At 29.7% G+C, this 20,348-nt stretch overlaps 1 protein-coding gene across 1 annotated transcript in view; it reads left to right on the plus strand.

Annotated features, from left to right (window-relative positions):
- Positions 1–20,348, plus strand: part of LOC107449334 (uncharacterized) — a 46,942-nt gene that overhangs the window by 23,018 nt on the left and 3,576 nt on the right. Inside the window, exons 3-6 of the mRNA XM_016064830.4 lie at positions 7,206–7,682; positions 9,320–9,436; positions 14,553–14,780; positions 17,726–17,968. Coding sequence (XP_015920316.1) covers positions 7,206–7,682; positions 9,320–9,436; positions 14,553–14,780; positions 17,726–17,968 — 1,065 coding nt within the window. The remainder of the gene's footprint in view (positions 1–7,205; positions 7,683–9,319; positions 9,437–14,552; positions 14,781–17,725; positions 17,969–20,348) is intronic.

Below are 20,348 nucleotides of genomic sequence, written 5' to 3' on the forward strand. Positions count from 1 at the left end.
TTAAATATATTGAAGCAGTTGTTCCAACCCCATGATGATTCTTATTTAGTTTCAGAAACGAATGGTTGTTATAGTAAAAGAAAATGTTAAATAACTCCCACTGTCATCAATTAATCTAAAGAGTGAAAGCAAAGCTTGAGGGAAGAGTAATAATTGAAGCTCGGTTCATTATAAAAATCAGACGTTTTCTTTTTTTGCATTTTAATGCGAGTTTTTTCAACTAAAATGCTACTTAACAATTTTTTATCTTCTGTTTAGCCGTTGCCAAAACGTTTGTTTCTAGGAATTTTTATTTATTTATAAAAGAAACAAAGATATCAGCGAACTATATGCTGCTTGACTTGTATTTTTAGTGGAAATTATCAGTAGAAGTAAAATAACTCTATAAATTTTACAAAACTAGCAGAGATGCCAACTGCTCCGGTCTCGCCAAAATAATTAAAAAGAACAAGTAAATAACTACAAACTAAATTTTGAAAATATTTGACTATTTTTGCTTGCTTTTTAAAAGGTATAGCATGACATTACTACTATAAAGTGGTGAATTATATAAGTCTGCGAATTATTTAGAAATAGTATTTTTGCTTGCTTTTTAAAAGGTATAGCATGACATTACTACTATAAAGTGGTGAATTATATAAGTCTACGAATTATTTAGAAATAGTGGTGGATAAAAATCTACTAAATTGAATTTATTAAACCAAGAATCACAATTGATAAACTACCACTTTTAAATATTTTTTTGCTGTCCGGAGCAAGTTGACATCTCTGAACTAGTAATAAATTTAATGTCAAATAGTACATGCAATCAGTACACAGAATAACCAGAAATAAATAAAAATTAATTCTATAGAAAATCAAATTATTACATTTCATATTACATATAAATGAATTTAATTAAATATATTGACATATTGCAAAAACATGATATAAAACTGGTTCATCTTATAAGAATTTGATTTAAACTGGTGAATTCGTAAAGCGTTGTAGCATAAATTCTTCTACTTAAAATACGAAACTCATTATTCAACTACACAAAGACATGCCAACAGTGCCTTCTCGAGCGAGATTTCATTTTGATGTCCCTCCGTTAATTACCTTTACCATTCTGAGAAGAACTATTGTTGTTTAAAATGTTGTTGAATACCAAGAGGCTTGTTTCGTTGCAAGTTTGAGTAATTTAAGCATATCTGGCTCTAACCCAGTATTTGCAGTGGGATTGCTTATGACTTTATGAGACTAGTTTTGACATAAAAGATCAGTTCAGTACATTAATTATTAGCTGAATATCTGCTCTTTGTAGAAGGTAAAAAGAAATAGTAAATGATCAATGGTTCTCTATTTAATTACTACTTAACAATTAAGTACAAAATTTAGAGACATTGTATTTAACTAAATTTCGCTATGGCACTGGAAAAAAGGAATGGACAAATCTAAAAGAATAAGGTATCTACCGTGTTTCTAGCAATATGGAAACCCCATAAAGCTCGGTAATTTTTACCAAAACGCATTGTTAATGACTTTGGTAAAATTAGCAATAAAATATGATTTTATAATATGTAATAAAATTTGGTAATTTTATCATGATACCTTAGATCATGGCATAAAACCATTTATTCGGGAATAAGTTTACTTTTAAGTTTTGCATTTTTTGCTGAATATGTGGTAGTAAGAACTATAATATTGAAAACCAGAATTTTTGGCAAACCCCTTACCATATCAACTGAAAAATTACCATATTAATGGCATAAATGCCGTATTTCTCAGTGGAAACTCTTTTAAAACTAACATGCATATGGTGACACAATTAAAAATAAAGTAGCTTCAATTTTTAATTACTTATTTTTTTCAAATTTAATATACATTATTAGATATATAAGAAAAGGTTTTTGAAAATTCAAATCTTAAAAAAAAAAAAGAAAAAAACCTGATTTACTATACTTAGTAAGATTTGAAGCAAAATTTAATGCTATTAAGCTCAGGCTACATAAATAGTCAAAATTTATAACGATAGAGCAATATATATTTTTATTTACAATTTTTTATTTACTTTTTACTGCTGACTTCAAATTATTTAAGTTAATAGGAATATGTTACAAAAGTATAACAGTAAACAAAAATATGCACGTAGTTTAAGTCAATTTTCATAATATTAATAGTAATTTCATTCCCACATGTTAATTATACCTAATCTTACGAGATGTAATGAAAAATAATTGTTTTGACGAAAGTGCAACAAACTTCCAGTGAAATACGATCACATTAAGCTGCTACTGGTGTTATCTTTGAAGAACTGTATAACAGAATTGTCTAAAACTTGTATGTATCAACGTGTAATGTTAAACGTATGGAAAAACTTCATTATTCACAAAACTTTCTCGAGCAAACTAATTGCAATTTTTTAACAATTTACGAAATTGGGTGTTGAAATTGCTCCACGCATCCATTATCTAAATTTCAGAATTTAGCGAAAAAGGTTCCGGCAGACAGGCGAAAGCACCAACTCTATCTTACCTTTACTGTAAAACTAATAGTTAGTTGTACTTTAAAGGTAAATCCAGATATTTTTTCTTCTGAAAAAGTTTTGTAGCACTTATTTATGATTTATTTCATTTTATTGCTGTGAAAATCGAATATAGTTCCAAAGCATTATTTGATTTAGACTTTTCAAGAACAACGAAATAAACCTCCGAGTATATGTTATTTCTAATTCTACCTAAAAAACGAAGGAATTCACCTGCAAGGTTTGGAAAACATTTTCTTTCGTGAAGAACTTGGTTGAGGATTTATTTGATTACAGTGCATGTTAATCTCTCAAATAAAATGGGATTCATTCTTTTTAGATAAACCAAGGAAAATAATGGAATATGCTCGCATTACCTTTTATGTTAAAGAGTCAGAGTGGGTCAAAATTATCTGGCCAATGCACATTGTTTCCTAAATTAGAACCATGCACTGATTTTTCCAGATTTTAAAGTAAATATAAAATCAATTGAACAAGCGGAAGGTTAGTACAAGGAGAGGAATCTATCTAACTTATCTACTGGGTGGCTACATTTAAGGAAAAAACATGAACAAAACCAAAGTTCAACACAGTAATGTGGCTCTAACCTATAAGTTGAGAGGACTATAAAGGAAATACTATATCATGTAAGTGGAAGGCGAGTTGACGATAAAAAATATTTTCTTAAACATTCAAATCGAAAAACAAAACAGTAATTTACAAAATTTCCAAATATTAGTACTAAATTGCGATTTTCTTTTTTTGCAAAAATTGTAATTACTTGGACGCTTTCTAATTTTTTTTTTACCAGTGCATAAACTTTTAACAATTTGAACTCGAAAAAAAATATTTCAAAAAAATACATTCTTTTAAAGACAAATAATTAAGAAAAAGCTATGGGGGAAAAGGTATACCTTATTTTTACAAAAATGAAAGAAAAATGGGACACAATTTGTGGACAAAAATTGAAAAATATAATATTCAGTACTAACTATAGTCCAAGACATAGTCCAATTACAGAAGTATTTCAAATTTGCAAATTCAAACGGGAAAAGATTGTGTAAATAAGTTTTAAAGATGCAAATATTTTATAGCTTGTGAGAAAGCCAAAACCTGCTTAATATTTCATTTTATGACTCCAAATTCTATTTCAAACGATCATCATATGCAGTTTCCTTCTTTTTAATGGCTTTCTAAACTTTTCCATTAAGTGCAGGGTTTCTCGGAAATCTGAATCAGCGAATGGGAAATTTTTAGAGGTAGGTGCATAGAAAATTAACATTTAATGGGATTTCGTCTGGCAAAACTCGCATTAGCGTGAAGATTTCCTTGAAATAAAAACTTCTCTTTGGTTAACCGTCTCTCTACGAAATACTCCTGACACCTTGGCATGTACCGATTTCATGAATCTTTCGTTTGAATAAATTATTTTATAGCGCGCTTCATAAATGGAAGTGAAATGTTGATTTTTTTTAAAAATTTAGTGGTTTATGTGAAATATACTAGATTCGTGATTATGGATACTTATGTTGCCTCCATATATTTTTCTTATTTTGATTTTTAATGTTATTTTAACGCACAAGGCAAACTTAATTATTAATTAATTATAAATTATGAATTATAAATTATAAATTATAAATTATAAATTCATTATAAATTCATTATAAATTATAAATTTATTATAAATTATAAATTTATTATAAATTATAAATTTATTATAAATTATAAATTTATTATAAATTATAAATTTATTATAAATTATAAATTTATTATAAATTGTAAATTTATTATAAATTTTTCATAAATTATTTCAACACTGGCCACTAAATGGCTGACCCATTTTTAATGCAAAATTTTTATACAGAATTTCAAGTGAAGAAAAGGCATTGCTGCATTCTTATTAGAAAAGAAAAAAAATTAAAAAAAAAATTTAAATGGGGTAAATAGTTCCAATTTCCACCACAAGAGGACTGCAACTTTTTGTTAAAAAAATAGACCGAACGTCTTGTTTTTTCCTGATTGCTGTTGAGCAACCTAATGCCAAGTTTGTTTTGCAAAAATTTAGTATTCTGTGGTACAATAAATGCATCTGCAGCTAAAATTTCACCGCCTTCCTCATAGTGATGTGGAAAGTAGTCAAAGTTTCATATTGCCAGCGAAGAACAACGAAGAACACATTTAAAAGTCACAGAGTAATAAAACTTGGAACTATCTGAATATGATATAATTTAATTCGAATTATATTGCTTTTCAAAAAACACTGCAGGGATTAGCTTATTTTTTTTCAAGTCACGTTATTTATTTTTATTTATTGTTACACGTACACACTCAGTCTTATGTTTTTATTACAAAATACGGCTTATAAGCTTTTGTCTAATTGGGTATACTATAGCCTACGTCACAGGTTGTGTTATTCCTACTAAATTTAACCCATGAACGGCATTTTCTGCGAGCCTAACTTCAAGCCACAAATAAGCAAACGAAGTGTTTGATCGTTTAAATAGCTGCTCGCCAGATTTTATTGCATTATAAAGAAAAGCAATTGATATTTGATTTTTGATTAATAATTGATTTATGTGGATAGTGGCATAGAATTTAGCATTGCGTCATGGTAAATGTTATTCCTACTAAGTGGAAGTAGTTGTGTTTTTTTTATATTATACCCTATAAAAAAAAAATCAGAAGTTGTAAAAGTATATCACAAATATACATTGAGTTTCCTGGTGTGATTCGAGCTTGCTATCTCCAAGCTATTGCTGAACGGCGAGATCGCTTGGCCTAGAAAGCCACAAAACATTGCTAATTTTATTTATGTTTAAAATGTGACTGATGGTACTGAGCAGTACTACTCTTTTTTTTTTCAGAAATGTCTAATGAAATGTTTGTATAATGAGTAAAATCAAAGCTTCACTTTTTACACAGTAAAAATAGGGCTTCAACGAAATCGGAACTTTTTTTTTCTGCCATCAATCAGCTAACTGTCAAGTACTCTTCTCTTATAAGAGGCAAAAGTTGCATGACCCGATAGTTCGAGCTTTGGTTTGAGGAGGAAAAAGGGGTAAAAAAAATTGGGAAAAGATTAAATATTACTCTCTAGACAGCTGAGATACTGTTTACGGGGTATTTACTAAATCGAGTGAGATTAAGTTTGCGATGATAGGACTAAATTTATGAAATTCAGAATGGTTTTATACATGAAAATGCATTTTGGACTTTTAGCTGTTTATCCATCTGATAATGATATTTGGAAAAGTAAAGTATTGTTTTAGATGTAAGTTTTACACTGAATTGTATGAAACTAAACTCAAGTAATTGGGTCATAGGTTATATAAAGATTTTTATGAATAAAATGTGCTATTTTTAACTTTTTTATTAACATTTCTGGAGTTTCTTTTTAGTTGGCGCCCCTAATAAATAAGTTAGATAGGTTTAAAGAGTTAATGAGTTAGAAAGGTTTAGTTTTTTTCAAAAACTACTCAAACTGCGTCAGTTGTTCTTGAAATTTTAATAATTACATACATAACGAAATTCATTCTGCTGTAATGTCATTTTTCACGCGAAAAACCTGATAAATTTCGATTATCTCACAAAGGAACATAAGGAAAATTACTGACAACAAAATTCTATGCAGTAACTCTCTTTATATTTTCGGCAAATTCTACTGTAAAAATGACTTATTTATATTTGCACTACGTAATACACCTTATTTGCATATTACATTATCAACTCAAAAAGTTCCAGACATGTAGTAAGAGTGTAAATTTGATTTTAACACAACCACTGAATTAAAACACGATACAAAGCAAGCAACACAAGACCACTTACATGCTGCTTGCCCTGTTTTTCATATTGCAGTTGCAATGCATCTGACGTAGTTAGTAAAGAGATGGCAAAAAAGTTTTCAAAACTTAAAATACTATTAAACGAAATAAAAACTAAATTAGATTGGAAATTTTAAAAAGGGACTAGGTAAAATTTCATCAACAGAGAATTAATTGTCTGAAAGAGAGTTAAAAATCAACGAATCTATTGGAGATATAGAAGGACACTGAAAAAGATTTCAAAGTGATACTCTTGAAGTACCTATTCTATGAAAGAGTAGATGTATTATAGCTTAACTGTTGAACAATACCCAAAGGATGAATGAATGGGTGTTTTGGTTAACAGCCCTTTTGTCCCATAGAGTTTAGTGAGGTAATAAACAAATTAAATTTATATTTCGAATAACATGCGCTTACTTCAGACATACCATTGTTCTCGATTTGCTCAAAATCCATTCTAGTTTCGTTGGTACTGAAAATTATTTTATTTTTTACTGTATGTATATTAAAGGGTCGAAAAGACCTAAGGTACCAGGCTACGTGTTCGGAGGATTGTATGCATATTTCCATTTTTTGAAATTTTTTTTCACGTTTTTGTTCGAATCAAGTATGTTTCTGTGTGCTGGGTTTAGTGCAATTAAATTAAATACACATATATTAGTCATTTTTAATTTAAAAAAATAAGCTATAGTTAGATAAATAACATTATAAATAAGTTCTCACCATGTTTACATAAAATAACTGTAACGATAACTAAATATTACCTATTAATCTTAATAATCCTAGCATGCACTGTTAGACATATACTATAATTTAAGTAATAGATATTTCAAAAATTTGTATGCTCAGAAAAAAAGATATAGTATCATGTATGCCCTTAGGTAAACATACCACTTGATCTACGTTATGAGCCTACGTCCATGGAGTCCTACCCAGAGCTTGGTACTGGTTTTGCTGTCGTCAATGCCAAACTACCCACCAACACTGAAGGCGCCATTCCTGGTCTCTGGGACGTCCATCAGTGCATGGACGAATTAAAAGGTTCCTGTGATGCCGTCGTCATGTACAGCACAATCCACTACTTGATGACCCTTCTTCCTGCCTGCGTGTGCCAATGGCTGGTGCGGACCGTCCTCAAGAATGCTAGTCTTTCCTTTTGCAGCCTTCCTGGTCCCGAGAGGCAAGTGATGCTAGCTTCCTGCCGCCTCAAATCCGTCACTTTCTGGATGAACTCACATCCAGATGTTCCTGTGGCCTTCTGTATATTTTCTTACGCTGGAAATTTTTATGTTGGTGTGTCTGCAGACAGTGGCACCATTGCGTCGCCGAAGATTCTAGTGAAAGGCTTTACAACGCATGTAAGTATTCTAAATTCGTTCTGATAAATCATGCATCGAATACTGCATATCCAAAAAAATTTCCTTTCTTATATGATCAATGCCAAACAAAAGTGAAGTTTGTTTGATTTGATTATTAACTAGCCCATGACTAATCGCGGCTTTTATGTTGGTATAGAATTTACTCATAATTACTAGGAATAATGCACGCACTACACTGTTACAATTTAAAACGGAGAGCAGGTGGTGGTCGTATTCACTCGATTTCCTTAATGCGAAACTCAACCAAAGAATATACATAGGGGAAGAAGACTTGCTTCGATAGATATATTGTAAACCATTCCCCCAAGGTGATTTAGTGCGATCCCTGTGTATAAAGGAAAAATAAATTTTTTAAGGGAACAGCAGCAAAAGTTCTTGAAACGGGCTTTAACCCTTCTCTCCGCCCAATCACTACTGGGGTTAGGGATAAGTAAAAAAGTTTTCTCTTTCTATTTATTATTGGTGTGTTCTGCATTTTTACAATATTGATAAACGCTATTGTACTTTTAATGAAGATTTTCCCTTAGGAGTAAATGTATATCACCCATGTTGATTACATTTGCTAACACATGTTGACATAAAAAGAAATGGTTGTGTGAGAGGCACCATACCCAACCATACATTTAGATTTGCCCAACAAACGGTTCACAGGTGATGTACCTCCTGACAGTCACTTTGCTTCTTATGCGTATGAGCTGGATCTTCAGACAAATGACACTCTGCTAAATCTGAGTATGTTGTTGACTCTGTAAGTTGTCCCTGCGTTAGTTACGTATTCTAAGAGCCGTACTTTTTCTCCTTTCTATATTTGTCTCAACCATGCATGGACTTTTTCTTCTCTAGTACTTCCTGGAACATAATATTATGGCTGATTCCTAACTATAAAGATACAATCGATGAAAGTGCAATTGAATCAGACAACAGCTTCCGTACGGGGAATCAAATTTTGGCTATTAGTCTTAGGTGAAGACTGCATTCCCCATACGATAAAATATTTAAGTTTCTAACATCTGTTCTAAAGTATCTTCAGTGAAATTTCACGTTAGATTCTGTGATAGCATACTAGATTATCAATCCTTTAATTCTTCCTCAAATCATTATTAAGGTTTGCTAATTACACCGTCTCCTTCAAAACGAGTTTTTCATGCAAAATATTTACATAAAAAGGAAATCATGTTTTATATTGGGTAAAATGGAATGCTAAGGTATTGATCTTTCGTGACAAAGCTATCTTTAGAAAGACAAGCCACGAAGCTTTTTGCGTTTAAGTTGCATCCTGGTAAACTCACAGTTGATATCAGAGGGTAAAAAAACATTTTTTTTTGTTGTTATTTTTCTTTCAAATTTATTTAATAAAATTTTTTCTGTAACTTTTGTTATCCTTTATATTAATAAAGAAACATTTTAAAGGACATCCTACAAGCAAAATGTACAAGAATTAACTTTACCACTTTAATCAACTGCAAATGCATCGTTTAGTTATGACAGCTACTGTTATTTTCTTTCTTCTTCTTAGCACTTGTAAAAGATTGTGTTGCAATTGTATGTTTAAACAACGTAACTTTATTCAATTAGACTATTGACGTAACTTTATTCAATTACGATTACCATTGCAGCTAGACAGGATGTACAGTATTATAGCAAAACGTAAAATTCCTGGTCAGGAAAGGAGAAGGAGCTCGTTTACTGCTGAGCGGAGGAGAGAAGAGATATTCAAGCCATCTGTTAAGGAGGTAATAATTATTTCCTTTTTTTATTGATGACTATTCTAAGAAAAGATCGTTCTGGAGCTATCAAGGCAATAAATTTAAAATTAATAAATTTTATTTTTCTTGTCACTTTTTATGTAAAAGACATGTTTAAATAAATCTTCGTTAGTCCAAATTCTTTCCGTTTCCAATTTGATTCTTTTTTAGCTAAATTATTTTTGAAGTGAAAAAAATAACTTTTATACTTAAAAAAAAAACAAGTGTATTTATATTGATCGATTTTATTTTAACAAACAATCTAATAAGTTCAACCTTTTGAATTTGGATAGGATTCTTGTTTACAAATTTAAGCATATGATTTAATGCTTCTATAAGTAATAAATTACAAATTTTTACGAAATGAATAATTTAATTTATTTTTTAACTTTTTGCTAATAATTTTTTATAAAAGCATGATTGATTTTCGATTGATGCCCGAAGAAATGTTATGACAACAGACACAACAATTAAGAAAGAAGGAAAAAGTCATTTCCTTTCCTTTCAGAGACTTTTTTAAGAAATAAATGTAAGTACATAAAATAAATTAAATTTCCTAATAAAAAGTCGATGTAAACTATAAAGATATAACTGTTTTTCTGTAAAATGTCAACAATTAATAAGGTCCAAAAGAAAGAAAACAGTTTAACTTTTTTCTATGAAACACAAGCAAAAATGTTATTTGCATTTTAAATATAAAACCAGTTTCATCTCAAACTTTTAATTTTCTTTTTCTATGCAATCTAAGTTATGCATATACTTTCATTTGTTAAAAATTGACATTTGAATGGATGACTATTGACTTTTAGGCATTGCGTAGCAAACAAGAAATAAATTTAATTGCCATCTCTGAAGCAAATCGATATTATGTAAGAAATGAGCTTTTTTAAGTCCTCTACAGATTCTTTTCCAACATTCTCTTTCTAATCAGTGATGAGTTAGTTCTAATCGTAGTCGTATCGTCAGTCTTAATCGTTAACGATTTCTTGAGAAATGAACTGATATTTTACTTTTATCGAGTTAAAATTGGTGCATAATTTTAACAATAAAAATTGAAATTGATTATATGTTTCATGATACTGGTGTTTTAAGAATTACGAATGATTCTTAAAGTTTTGCAAGAAATCAGTTTGAGTTCTCTTAGATGCATCTACATGTGTTTTGCTTTTTTGAGTCAAAGTTACCTTAAAGACGAAAACGTATAATAATAGAGGACATTGGACATTGAAAATTAAGAAGCATTCTTGATAATTTTGAACAAAACATTACGGAGAAGGTTCGGTTCATCTAAAATCAATCTTCTTTATAACTATGCATATAAAATCGTTAGAATTGAATCCAACTTGTGTACTTATATCAAATCACAAGTTCATAGAAAAGTACCAAAAATAGAAAAACACCCTTAATTGAACTGCATATTTTAAAATCTTGATAGCTGATCAAGCCAAATATTTAGAAAATAGGCCAAAGAAGAAGCCAAATATTTAGAAAAAAATGTATAAACTTTACATTATTTTTTATATATTTCGGTTTCGAATATTGCAGGGGTAATTCAATTGCTGCTTACTTACATAAAGTAATACTTAAACATAAAAGAAGAATATTTATTTAAAAACTAATATTTAGTATTGAGGAAACTAATTAACGTGAAAGAAGTTTGGAGTAGTATTCGGTGTGTATTTTTTTCATTACTGTTCTATCTTTTTTAATGATATTTTCAGAGAATAATTTAGTTGTAATTTGACTACATTGAGTTTTACTGATTTTAGATAAAAATTTCAATTTCATCCGTATTGAAAATGCATTTGTTTTGACTGAAAATGGACATTTGTCGTTAAATCAAATAGTACTATAAAATTTTGGATCATATTGTACGCATTTGTAACGTTGCTGTCATATTTTGCTTTTGATAACTGCCGAGAATGATACAATTGATGATTGTTTGCATAAATTAATAAAGCTACTAATTCTTACAGTAAAAAGTTAACTTTATTAAGACTGGTAGTACTAATTAAAATTCCTGTCACATTGAACGAAAACAAATATTTTGAGAATACTGAAGAGATCAAAATGAAATGTAGCATTTTGAAATTAAAAATATTTATTTTCTACAATTTAAACGAATATAACATCCTTTTGAATCTCCTGTACCTATTAGGTATTAAATGCTTCGATAATAATTCCAAAATGAAATGGGAAAAGTTTTTACATGGGATGTCATATTTCTTTGTACCGTCCTTCTTAATTTATTCAATTTTAATATACGCCAGTGATTTGCTAATATTTCCTAACGACATTCAAAGCAAAAAAGCCGTTATGTGTTTATTATTTTGGAGAATGTTTATGTTTGTTTGCTGGGTATCCCTCTGCATGAAAAGAAATGAAATTAATAAACTATTTAAAACAATCAAATCATTAAATCAATTTTACGGAGATCTCATGAAAAAATATAATTGTATTGCTAATTTTGCTACCATTGTATTCTTGCTATTTATTATAATTTTATATGCTTTTATTTCAACTTTATTTTTTATCAATCACACTGTGGCAGACACTTGGTTTTTGTCCATAACGTTTGGGTTCAATGCAACTTTTGGTTATACCACCAAAGCAGTAGGTTCATTGTGGTATTTTCTTTCCTCAAGACTCATATCTACTTTTGTACCCTCAATCTTAAGCATTTTTTACGCTTATTGGTCTTATATGCTAAGCAAAATGATAAAAAAATGCGAAAAAACTATAATTATTCCTTCCAGATTTAATGAAAGACGTGTAGAAAAATTCATTTTTCTATACAAGAAAGTCCATAGTATATTTATTGAAACGGAATTAGCACTGGCGTTACCAATATTTTGGCTCATCGGATTTTATTTTATTTTGTTGTTCAATTTCTTTGCAGAACTTATCGGATATAGATTGTACTCAGATTTAATTTACACGATTGAAAATAGTTCATCTTCTGCTGTGCAGACTTTGTTATTTTTTGCGATCATCTTTTTTGCCTCTCGAGTAGACGAACAGGACCGATCCCTCAGGCACAAAGCAGATGACTGGTCTTTCTATTTAGTTTCAGAAGTCAAAGCATTTGATCAAGGAGACATGCTTTCAAGATTTTTGCTTTCAAAACGAAGAATTATTTTAACAGCTTGGGGAGCATTCAATTTTACCAAAGGCTTTCTTCTCACTTCAATTGGACTTATTGTCTCATACAATTTACTTGTTCTTCAAATCAATATGTAATCGCAATTTAACTTTTTTTTCATTTAAAATGATGTAAGACCCTTTTTCTTCTGCTAAGCTTTGGTATTTTTGCTCTTACCTATTTTGCGTAACCTATTTTGTTATTTCCACGTAGAAGAACAAAATTGACCTCTTAAACACACAGCTGATGATTTGGCTTTCTATTCAGTTTCAGAAATCGTAGCATTGTTAAAGCAGGAATATTTTCAGTATAATTTTGGATGCATTTAATTTCAGCAAACAGTTTTCTACTCAAATCAATTCGGATCATTATCTCATATAATTTACTGGTTTTTCAAGTTAACGTATTGGCTTCGTAACTTATCAAATTTCCATTGTTTCCATTTCGTGCAACAAGCAGTCGTTCACTGCTTCGTCACTTAAAAGATTGATTAAATAGTGTTATTATGTTTTTAATATTTTGTTTTAGTAGGTGCAATCAGTAACAAGAAATCCATATTTACTTGCACTTGCTGCCATTAAGACACTTCAAAACTAACACTGCAACATTTGTTACCACTAAGAAATTCTTATATGGTAACAAGTATTTTGTTGTAAGGATAGAGAAGAAAAAAGAACTGAAATTAGGTAGCGATTGGTATTCAAACGTTTTTGGCAGAAATTAATCTAAACTAATAACAAAATAAAAAATAGTAATCGTTGAAAAATATGGCTATCTGGAGTCTAAAGGAGATAAATATCAAGATATTCATTCAAGGAAGCAATATTTAGTTTATGTTGAGTTATTTTAATGCTGCTTCTATCTAATATTTAAGTGGCCAACAATTTACATTTTGATTTAAATATTCCAGAACCTTTACTGCAAAATTCTATGGTTGTACTTACAGTCATAGATTTTTTTTATAAACAAGGTCAAAGCTAATTAAAAAATTATTTTTTACAAGAATGCATGCGAATGCTTATATCGTTTGTACCTCTTGCTAGTAAATTGAATGTATCTTAAATGAAACATGCAGTATTAATAATTACAAATTTAAGGATGATGAACTATTGAAAGCATTCGTTTCAGAAAACATATGATGTATTGTATAAACCAGGTGACAATTACGCATATCTTTCTCTCTCAGTTGAAAAAATACTCCTGTTGGATTTATTGGATGAATGACATAAATAGCCTATGACTTGACCTAAATTACAGTTTAGTGAGATTTAGTAAATAAAAATATTTACAATAAAGAAGTTTTTAAAATCATGCAGAACTATTCATTGTAGATTTAAAAATATTTAGCTGTTTTGAGCATTTTCTACCGAAAACTATGACTTCGCTTTATGAACAAGCACTCTAAGTGGTAAAACACTGCTGTCGTCATTATTATTAAATCATCATTTATTGCAAGACTATTTCAATTCAGCGTGATTTTGAATTTGGATATAAATTATGAATGCTACCAAAAGCTAACTAATAACACAACTAAAACATCTCTCATAAAAATTGGGGGGAAAAACCATGTTAATGAGATTTATTATGTGTCAGTAAATTTAATGGAACTTTTATTAATCTGTCTTCAGTTTATAAATCTTTTTTTCTCGTTACAGTCTTGGAAAACCAGTTTTTAATATCAACCAGTTTTTAAGCCAGATTTTAATATTAACTTTACGGCGCTGAAAACGTTTCATTTTGCGTTATTAAATTTAAAAACGCAAACTGTAAATACACTTACATTTCAACACAATATTAAAAAAGTTTAAAGAAAATTGAGTATGAAGCGTCATATGCGTTTTAAAAGCTTTCAAACAATAAAAACCACTTATCATGTAAGCTATAGAATGTGTTACTCTCCGGTTTTCAATTCGAGAATGGCTCTCAACGCTTACTACAAAATTGAAATTCATTTTTACATAGATCAATAGCAAATTGCACGCAGTACAAGATGAACTACACGAAATCACACGGAAGCTGGAGATGATGTCGATGCCAGGCTATATCCATCCTCCGGAATACGCCCCGGCACCACTCTACCAGAAAGCTCTAAATCATCGCATGGAAGAACTAAAAGAAGAATTCGTGGAACTTATTACAGAACTGAGAAAGAGAAAAACAGTAGCTGGTGGAGTTGTTATTGATATCGAGGTAAATTGAGTTCCACTGTTTAAAATATTTTGCCTCGTTTTTAAATACATATATTAATATGTTAGTAATGTTAGATACATTGTTATTCCTAACAATCGTGCAAGCAAGAATATAAAAATAAGCAATAATATGGTCTAATTTGTCACTTACGCAATTTTACCATGTTATAGTTTAACGTGTATCAATAATTTTAATTTTTGTAAATGGTATTCAGAAAGAAGCTAACATAAATATGTGTTCTGAACACTTAGGTACTCTTTATTTATTATTAATCATTATTTTAAGCATAATTGAACAATTAAAAACAAAAATATAAAGCATTTGAACTAAAGCAATAATCTTAATTTTCAGCAGACTGTTTTCATCATTTTTAAAAATAATTAAAATAATGGTGTAATGTTAGTCATGTAAGAAAATTATAAAATTAAAAAGAATTTTTTTTACAAAAATGCTGTTTAAAATTCGAAAATCGAAACAAAACACACTCATACATTATTTTGTATTGCGTATTACGAATTTATAAATAAGTAAATAATTACATTACAAAATTACAAAAATGAATTACAATAGAATCATTGATTAGCATAATAAACAATTGATTTACCTAGCAATAATTTACCAACAAATTATTGATTACGTAATTAATTTACAAGAAGTTAGAGCTGACATTTAATCATATATGGCAACGTTACTTTTAAAAAGTAATTAGTAAAAGTACAAGTATTTTTAAAAAAAGTAACGAGTAAAAAGTAAAAGTCCAAGTACTAAACAAAAAAAGTAAAAATTTAAAAGTACATTTCTAGGAAATCGAAAATTCAAAGTAACCTAAATTTTATTGAATAATATTCTTATGTTCTTTAAAGTTTTTGCGAAATTGTTGTTATTTATTTAATTATTTTTAATTTTGAAAGTTATGGACATTAATTTATTTTTAAATTCGGAAGAATATTATAATATAATTTTATAATATAATCGTATAATATAATTTTAAAATCAAATATAATTTTAATATCAAACTTTTTATGGATTTGCACGAAAAAGAAATTTTATCTATTGATTTCAATTTTTAGTTTATTAATTTTATTTATTTAAATTACCATTGATTTAAAATTTTTTTACTCTATAGAAACGCGTTTTAAAAGCACAAACATAAACAAAGCAAACACGGGGTTTCAGATAGCTTTGTGATCTTTGAGTTGGTAAAAAATAATTGAATGTGCAGTATAAGTTGAAACAGAACAGTTTACAGTTTTATTTGTAACAATGGCTAATGTTGAAGTCATGCGAGAAACTCATTTTCCAAACATTTCTGTCTAACGGAATAATTAAAATTTGTAAACGAATTTTAGTATCAGCGGCTAAATTAATACCTTCGAGTTTTCAAGAGTTAAAATAGTAATTATAATAGTTTTCAATAGCACAAATAGTTCTGAAGTTCTTAGAGATTTGACTGGGCGTTGTTTGACAAGGTCGGGCATCAACATAATTTCAGTAAAAAATGTACTAGGTAAAAATTTATTTAGTAAAAAATGTATTAAGACAAAAATGTATTATTAGTGAGTTCAAAAAGAAAACTGAAAAACGCAATAAAAAAATCCAACATTTTTTATTTAAAATGTATTAAATAAATGCATAAAACTCGAAAATGAATGAAAATAACTTGCTAATTAATATTTTTATTCATTTTGCAAAATAATTGCATTTCGAAAGTGGTGTCACTGAGTCTGCTGCGAGAATTTCTCAGAACGTGCTTATCCACGCTGAATAAACGCTCCACGGGAGGTCAAGGTATTTAAACACGAAGTTAGCTGTGAATGCATATATATTGCACATTAATTTTACAAATTAAAAAAACTTAAGCATTTTTTTAAAATTAAATTTTTTTTTTTTGGAAAAATTTTCCGAGTTTTAGAAAAAAGTAACGATTTCATTCGACATTTCCGTTACAAGTACTTGTAATTTTTCCCTAAAAAAGTAACGAAAGTACAAGTAAAAGTACTAAATTTAAAAAGTAACGAAGTACAAGTAAAAGTACGTACTTTTTACTTGTACCAGCGGTACAAGTAACGAAAGTAAAAGTACTGCCATATATGCATGTAATAAATACTTTACGAAACCAAAAATACAGTTCACCAAATCTTAGTATCACACATTCATATATCGGGGTGTTTGGAAAGTTATTTCCATCTTAAAGTAACAATTTGTTCAGAAAGTAAAAATGTAAACAGCCCTTTTCTTGCCCCTATATGCGTTGACGTTTTCTTGACGTTGATTTTCTTGACGTTTGAAAAGCAAATCACAGACGTAAACGCAACGGCTCAAAATTCCTTACCCATATGAGAATAAACTTCGGGTTTTTCAAATGATCATGGATGATCGAATTTGATAAATTTAATTATGCAGTAATCTCCCTTGATTTTACTCACTATTTTATACCAGTTATTGCTTTTATTTTGTCGCAATATGCTGAAACAGACGTAGTGGTGCATACATCTCAATCGCAATTTTTCCGGTTCTGTAAACTAGCAATGGCTTCCTGACAACACATCTTCTTCATACGCATCAGATATTTTTTTTTCTTGCTTATGCATAACTCTTATCTTTTCGATTGAAAAAAAGTAAATTATGCCGACAATTGTACTTTTCGCTTTTCATATTCAAAACGGCATCAACCAAATACTACTGCGTAGAATAAATTTTTCACAATCAATTCTTGCTATATCAGCTGTCAAAATATGTGATGATTATGCTGTTTAGGTGTGAAATTGACTGTGACAAATTACAATTTCACTCTCTAAAAGTAAATTTTCTATCAGGGTTTGATAATAAAATTGTTGACAAGACTAACAATTAGTTCTACATTGCTTAACAAAGCTACATGATTACTAAATGCAAAATTTAATTTGTTAACTTTTTCTTTTATTTTCTGATGTTGCAATCCGTAGGATGTACATTACGACCACGACTTAGACGGACAGCTGAGGCGACCGAAACGGATGCTCGCCAATCAAGGCAGGCGGCCCAGCTTCACCGCGCTAACCACGCTTCTGTCTACCTCGCGTCCTCTGCTCACACAGTATGCCCCAACGGCCGCCCAGCAAGCATTGTATTACGTCCCATCGGACCCCGATTTGGAAATACGACGAACACCTGAACAGCAGAGAGCACTCCTTGCAAGAAGTAATGAAGTAAGTTGAATCGTTGAAATGCAGATTAAAAGGTTTAAAATGCAACTCTTACTTAAAAATAAGGAATATCACTGTCGCCGGTCTTAATATGTATATTGGCAATCCGTATAAAAATGAAAATATTAATATACACTTTCGTTTACAGACCATAAATAATATAAAAATTTGTCAAACTTGTATCGATGTTAAAAGAAAAATTAACTGTAATCGCATAAAAACTAGCGTTTCAGCATTAGTAAGGTAACGGCAGCCATTTCTAACAGTTATGACATTATTTCTCTCCATTTTCTAACGATTATAACAAATAACGCTTTTTTTCACAACATTTATCGAATTTTTAAAATAATTCGTGTCAAATACATTTAATTAAGATAGAACGCTTTTATTAAATAATAGTCAAATGAAAACCAACATCCAGTATTTACAGTTTCTCCAATTTATTGAAAGGTGCATTTTTTTATAGATTTTCTAGATAGATGATGAGTTGTTTATAAACTTGAAAACCTAATTTACACTGTAAATAAGGGTTTCTCAAGATTGAGAAAAATGTGCCCAATCTGAATTTAATCTGAATTCAAGATTGAGAAAATCTGAATTCAAGATTGAGAAAAATGTGTTCAATCTGAAGCGAAGCAATAATCACATTGGGAAACACCGTGTGTTCAAAATTGAAACAGCATATACTCTTTTATGAACAAAATACATAACCTCCAAAGTGATGTGATGGGAGAAACGTGTGACAGAAATGCTCGTTAGCAGTCAACAGTATTCGAACCAAGGACTTTCGGGATTATAGCAGGATGATCTAACCTTCATAGTTGTAGTACGACAGGATACATCATTGCCAACGCAATGATACATCATGGCATACATTTCATTGTCTGATTTTCTTTTTAAATTGCGCGAAATAAGCAAAAAGTGAAATTAAAATCTTCAATCTTCTAATTAAGCTTTTCTGGACCATATTTCCCAAATCCAAAACCTTTGAACCATTAAAATCGGAAATTGGTATGTCATGATCTATCAATGCGGCAGCCACTATTCAAAACTTCTTAGCTATCTTTGGACTGGAATATATACCTATGGAAGTTATGGCATCATACTACGAACGCGGAGATCTTTGATACGAATCCTACCTGCAACCAACGATCATATCTCTCACTTCCTTTCTCGCTCCTCATGCATTTTGCTCAGAAATGAGTATGAGGGGATTTAATTTATCGACTATGTCAACCTTCATCTATCACAAGGTACCTTAATATAGAATCAAGTTAACATGTCATATATAATAGGGAACTGGTGTTTAACATTTATAGTGGTAGTTGCGCCACATTACTAGCCTTCCAGAATTTTATCTCTGATAGAATTAGATGAACGATTACCACTAGTTCATTCATGCTGTTAATATATTTAGATCAATTGTGCTCATTATATTTTTTCTTCATTTTTTTGTTAATAGCTTTTCGCTAATTTTTTTCCTTCATTTTTTGTTTATAGCATTTCGCTCATTTTTTTTCCTTCGTTTTTTGTTTATAGCATTTCGCTCATTTTTTTCCTTCATTTTTTGTTAATAGCATTTCGCTCATTTTTTTTCCTTCGTTTTTTGTTTATAGCATTTCGCTCATTTTTTTCCTTCATTTTTTGTTTATAGCATTTCGCTCATTTTTTTCCTATATTGTTTTTATTACCGGGAGACTTTATTTACTTCACCGGATCATTTTTTTAGCAGTCTTATATGAAGCATATCAACTGTTTAATGTGAACCATCCATCATGTTATCGAGTTCACATCACGTCCAATCACCAATTGAGGGGATTTAATTTATCTACTATGTCAACCTTCATCTATCAAAAGGTACCTCAAGATAGAATCAAGTTAACATGTCTTATATACTAGGGAATTGGTATTTAACATTCATAGTGGTAGTTATGCCACAAGTATACGCTGTATCAATTTTGAATATATGGAGTTTTCAAATTCGACTATTATTTATTTCTCTTGGAGTTATTTTGACACAATTTTGCTCGATTTATAGAAACCTTTTTTTCCATTGTACAGTTACTAGTCATATCATAACCACATATTATAAAAAGAAGTGATGAAATATTATTTGGCAGGTTTCAGTTTTGAAAAGTATTTAAGCTGAAATGATGGGAAAATAGGTTGTAAAAATAGTAAAGAACATCATTCAAGAGCTTTATTCGACGAATAAATTGCTTTCGAGGATTTATAACTCTGTTTTTACTGTGATTGCTCTCCAAACTGATTCTTCAATTTTCATTGGTATTTTCTCTCTAACTAAAATAATAACTTGAGACTAGTTTCTGATGATTTTATTGAATTTGAAACTTACGAATTAATAATTTATATATGCAAAACG

The sequence above is a fragment of the Parasteatoda tepidariorum genome, chromosome 8 (genome assembly GCF_982258835.1).
Source record: "Parasteatoda tepidariorum strain Cologne lab strain chromosome 8, Ptep-v5.0, whole genome shotgun sequence".
NCBI classification, from domain to species: Eukaryota; Metazoa; Arthropoda; class Arachnida; order Araneae; family Theridiidae; genus Parasteatoda; species Parasteatoda tepidariorum.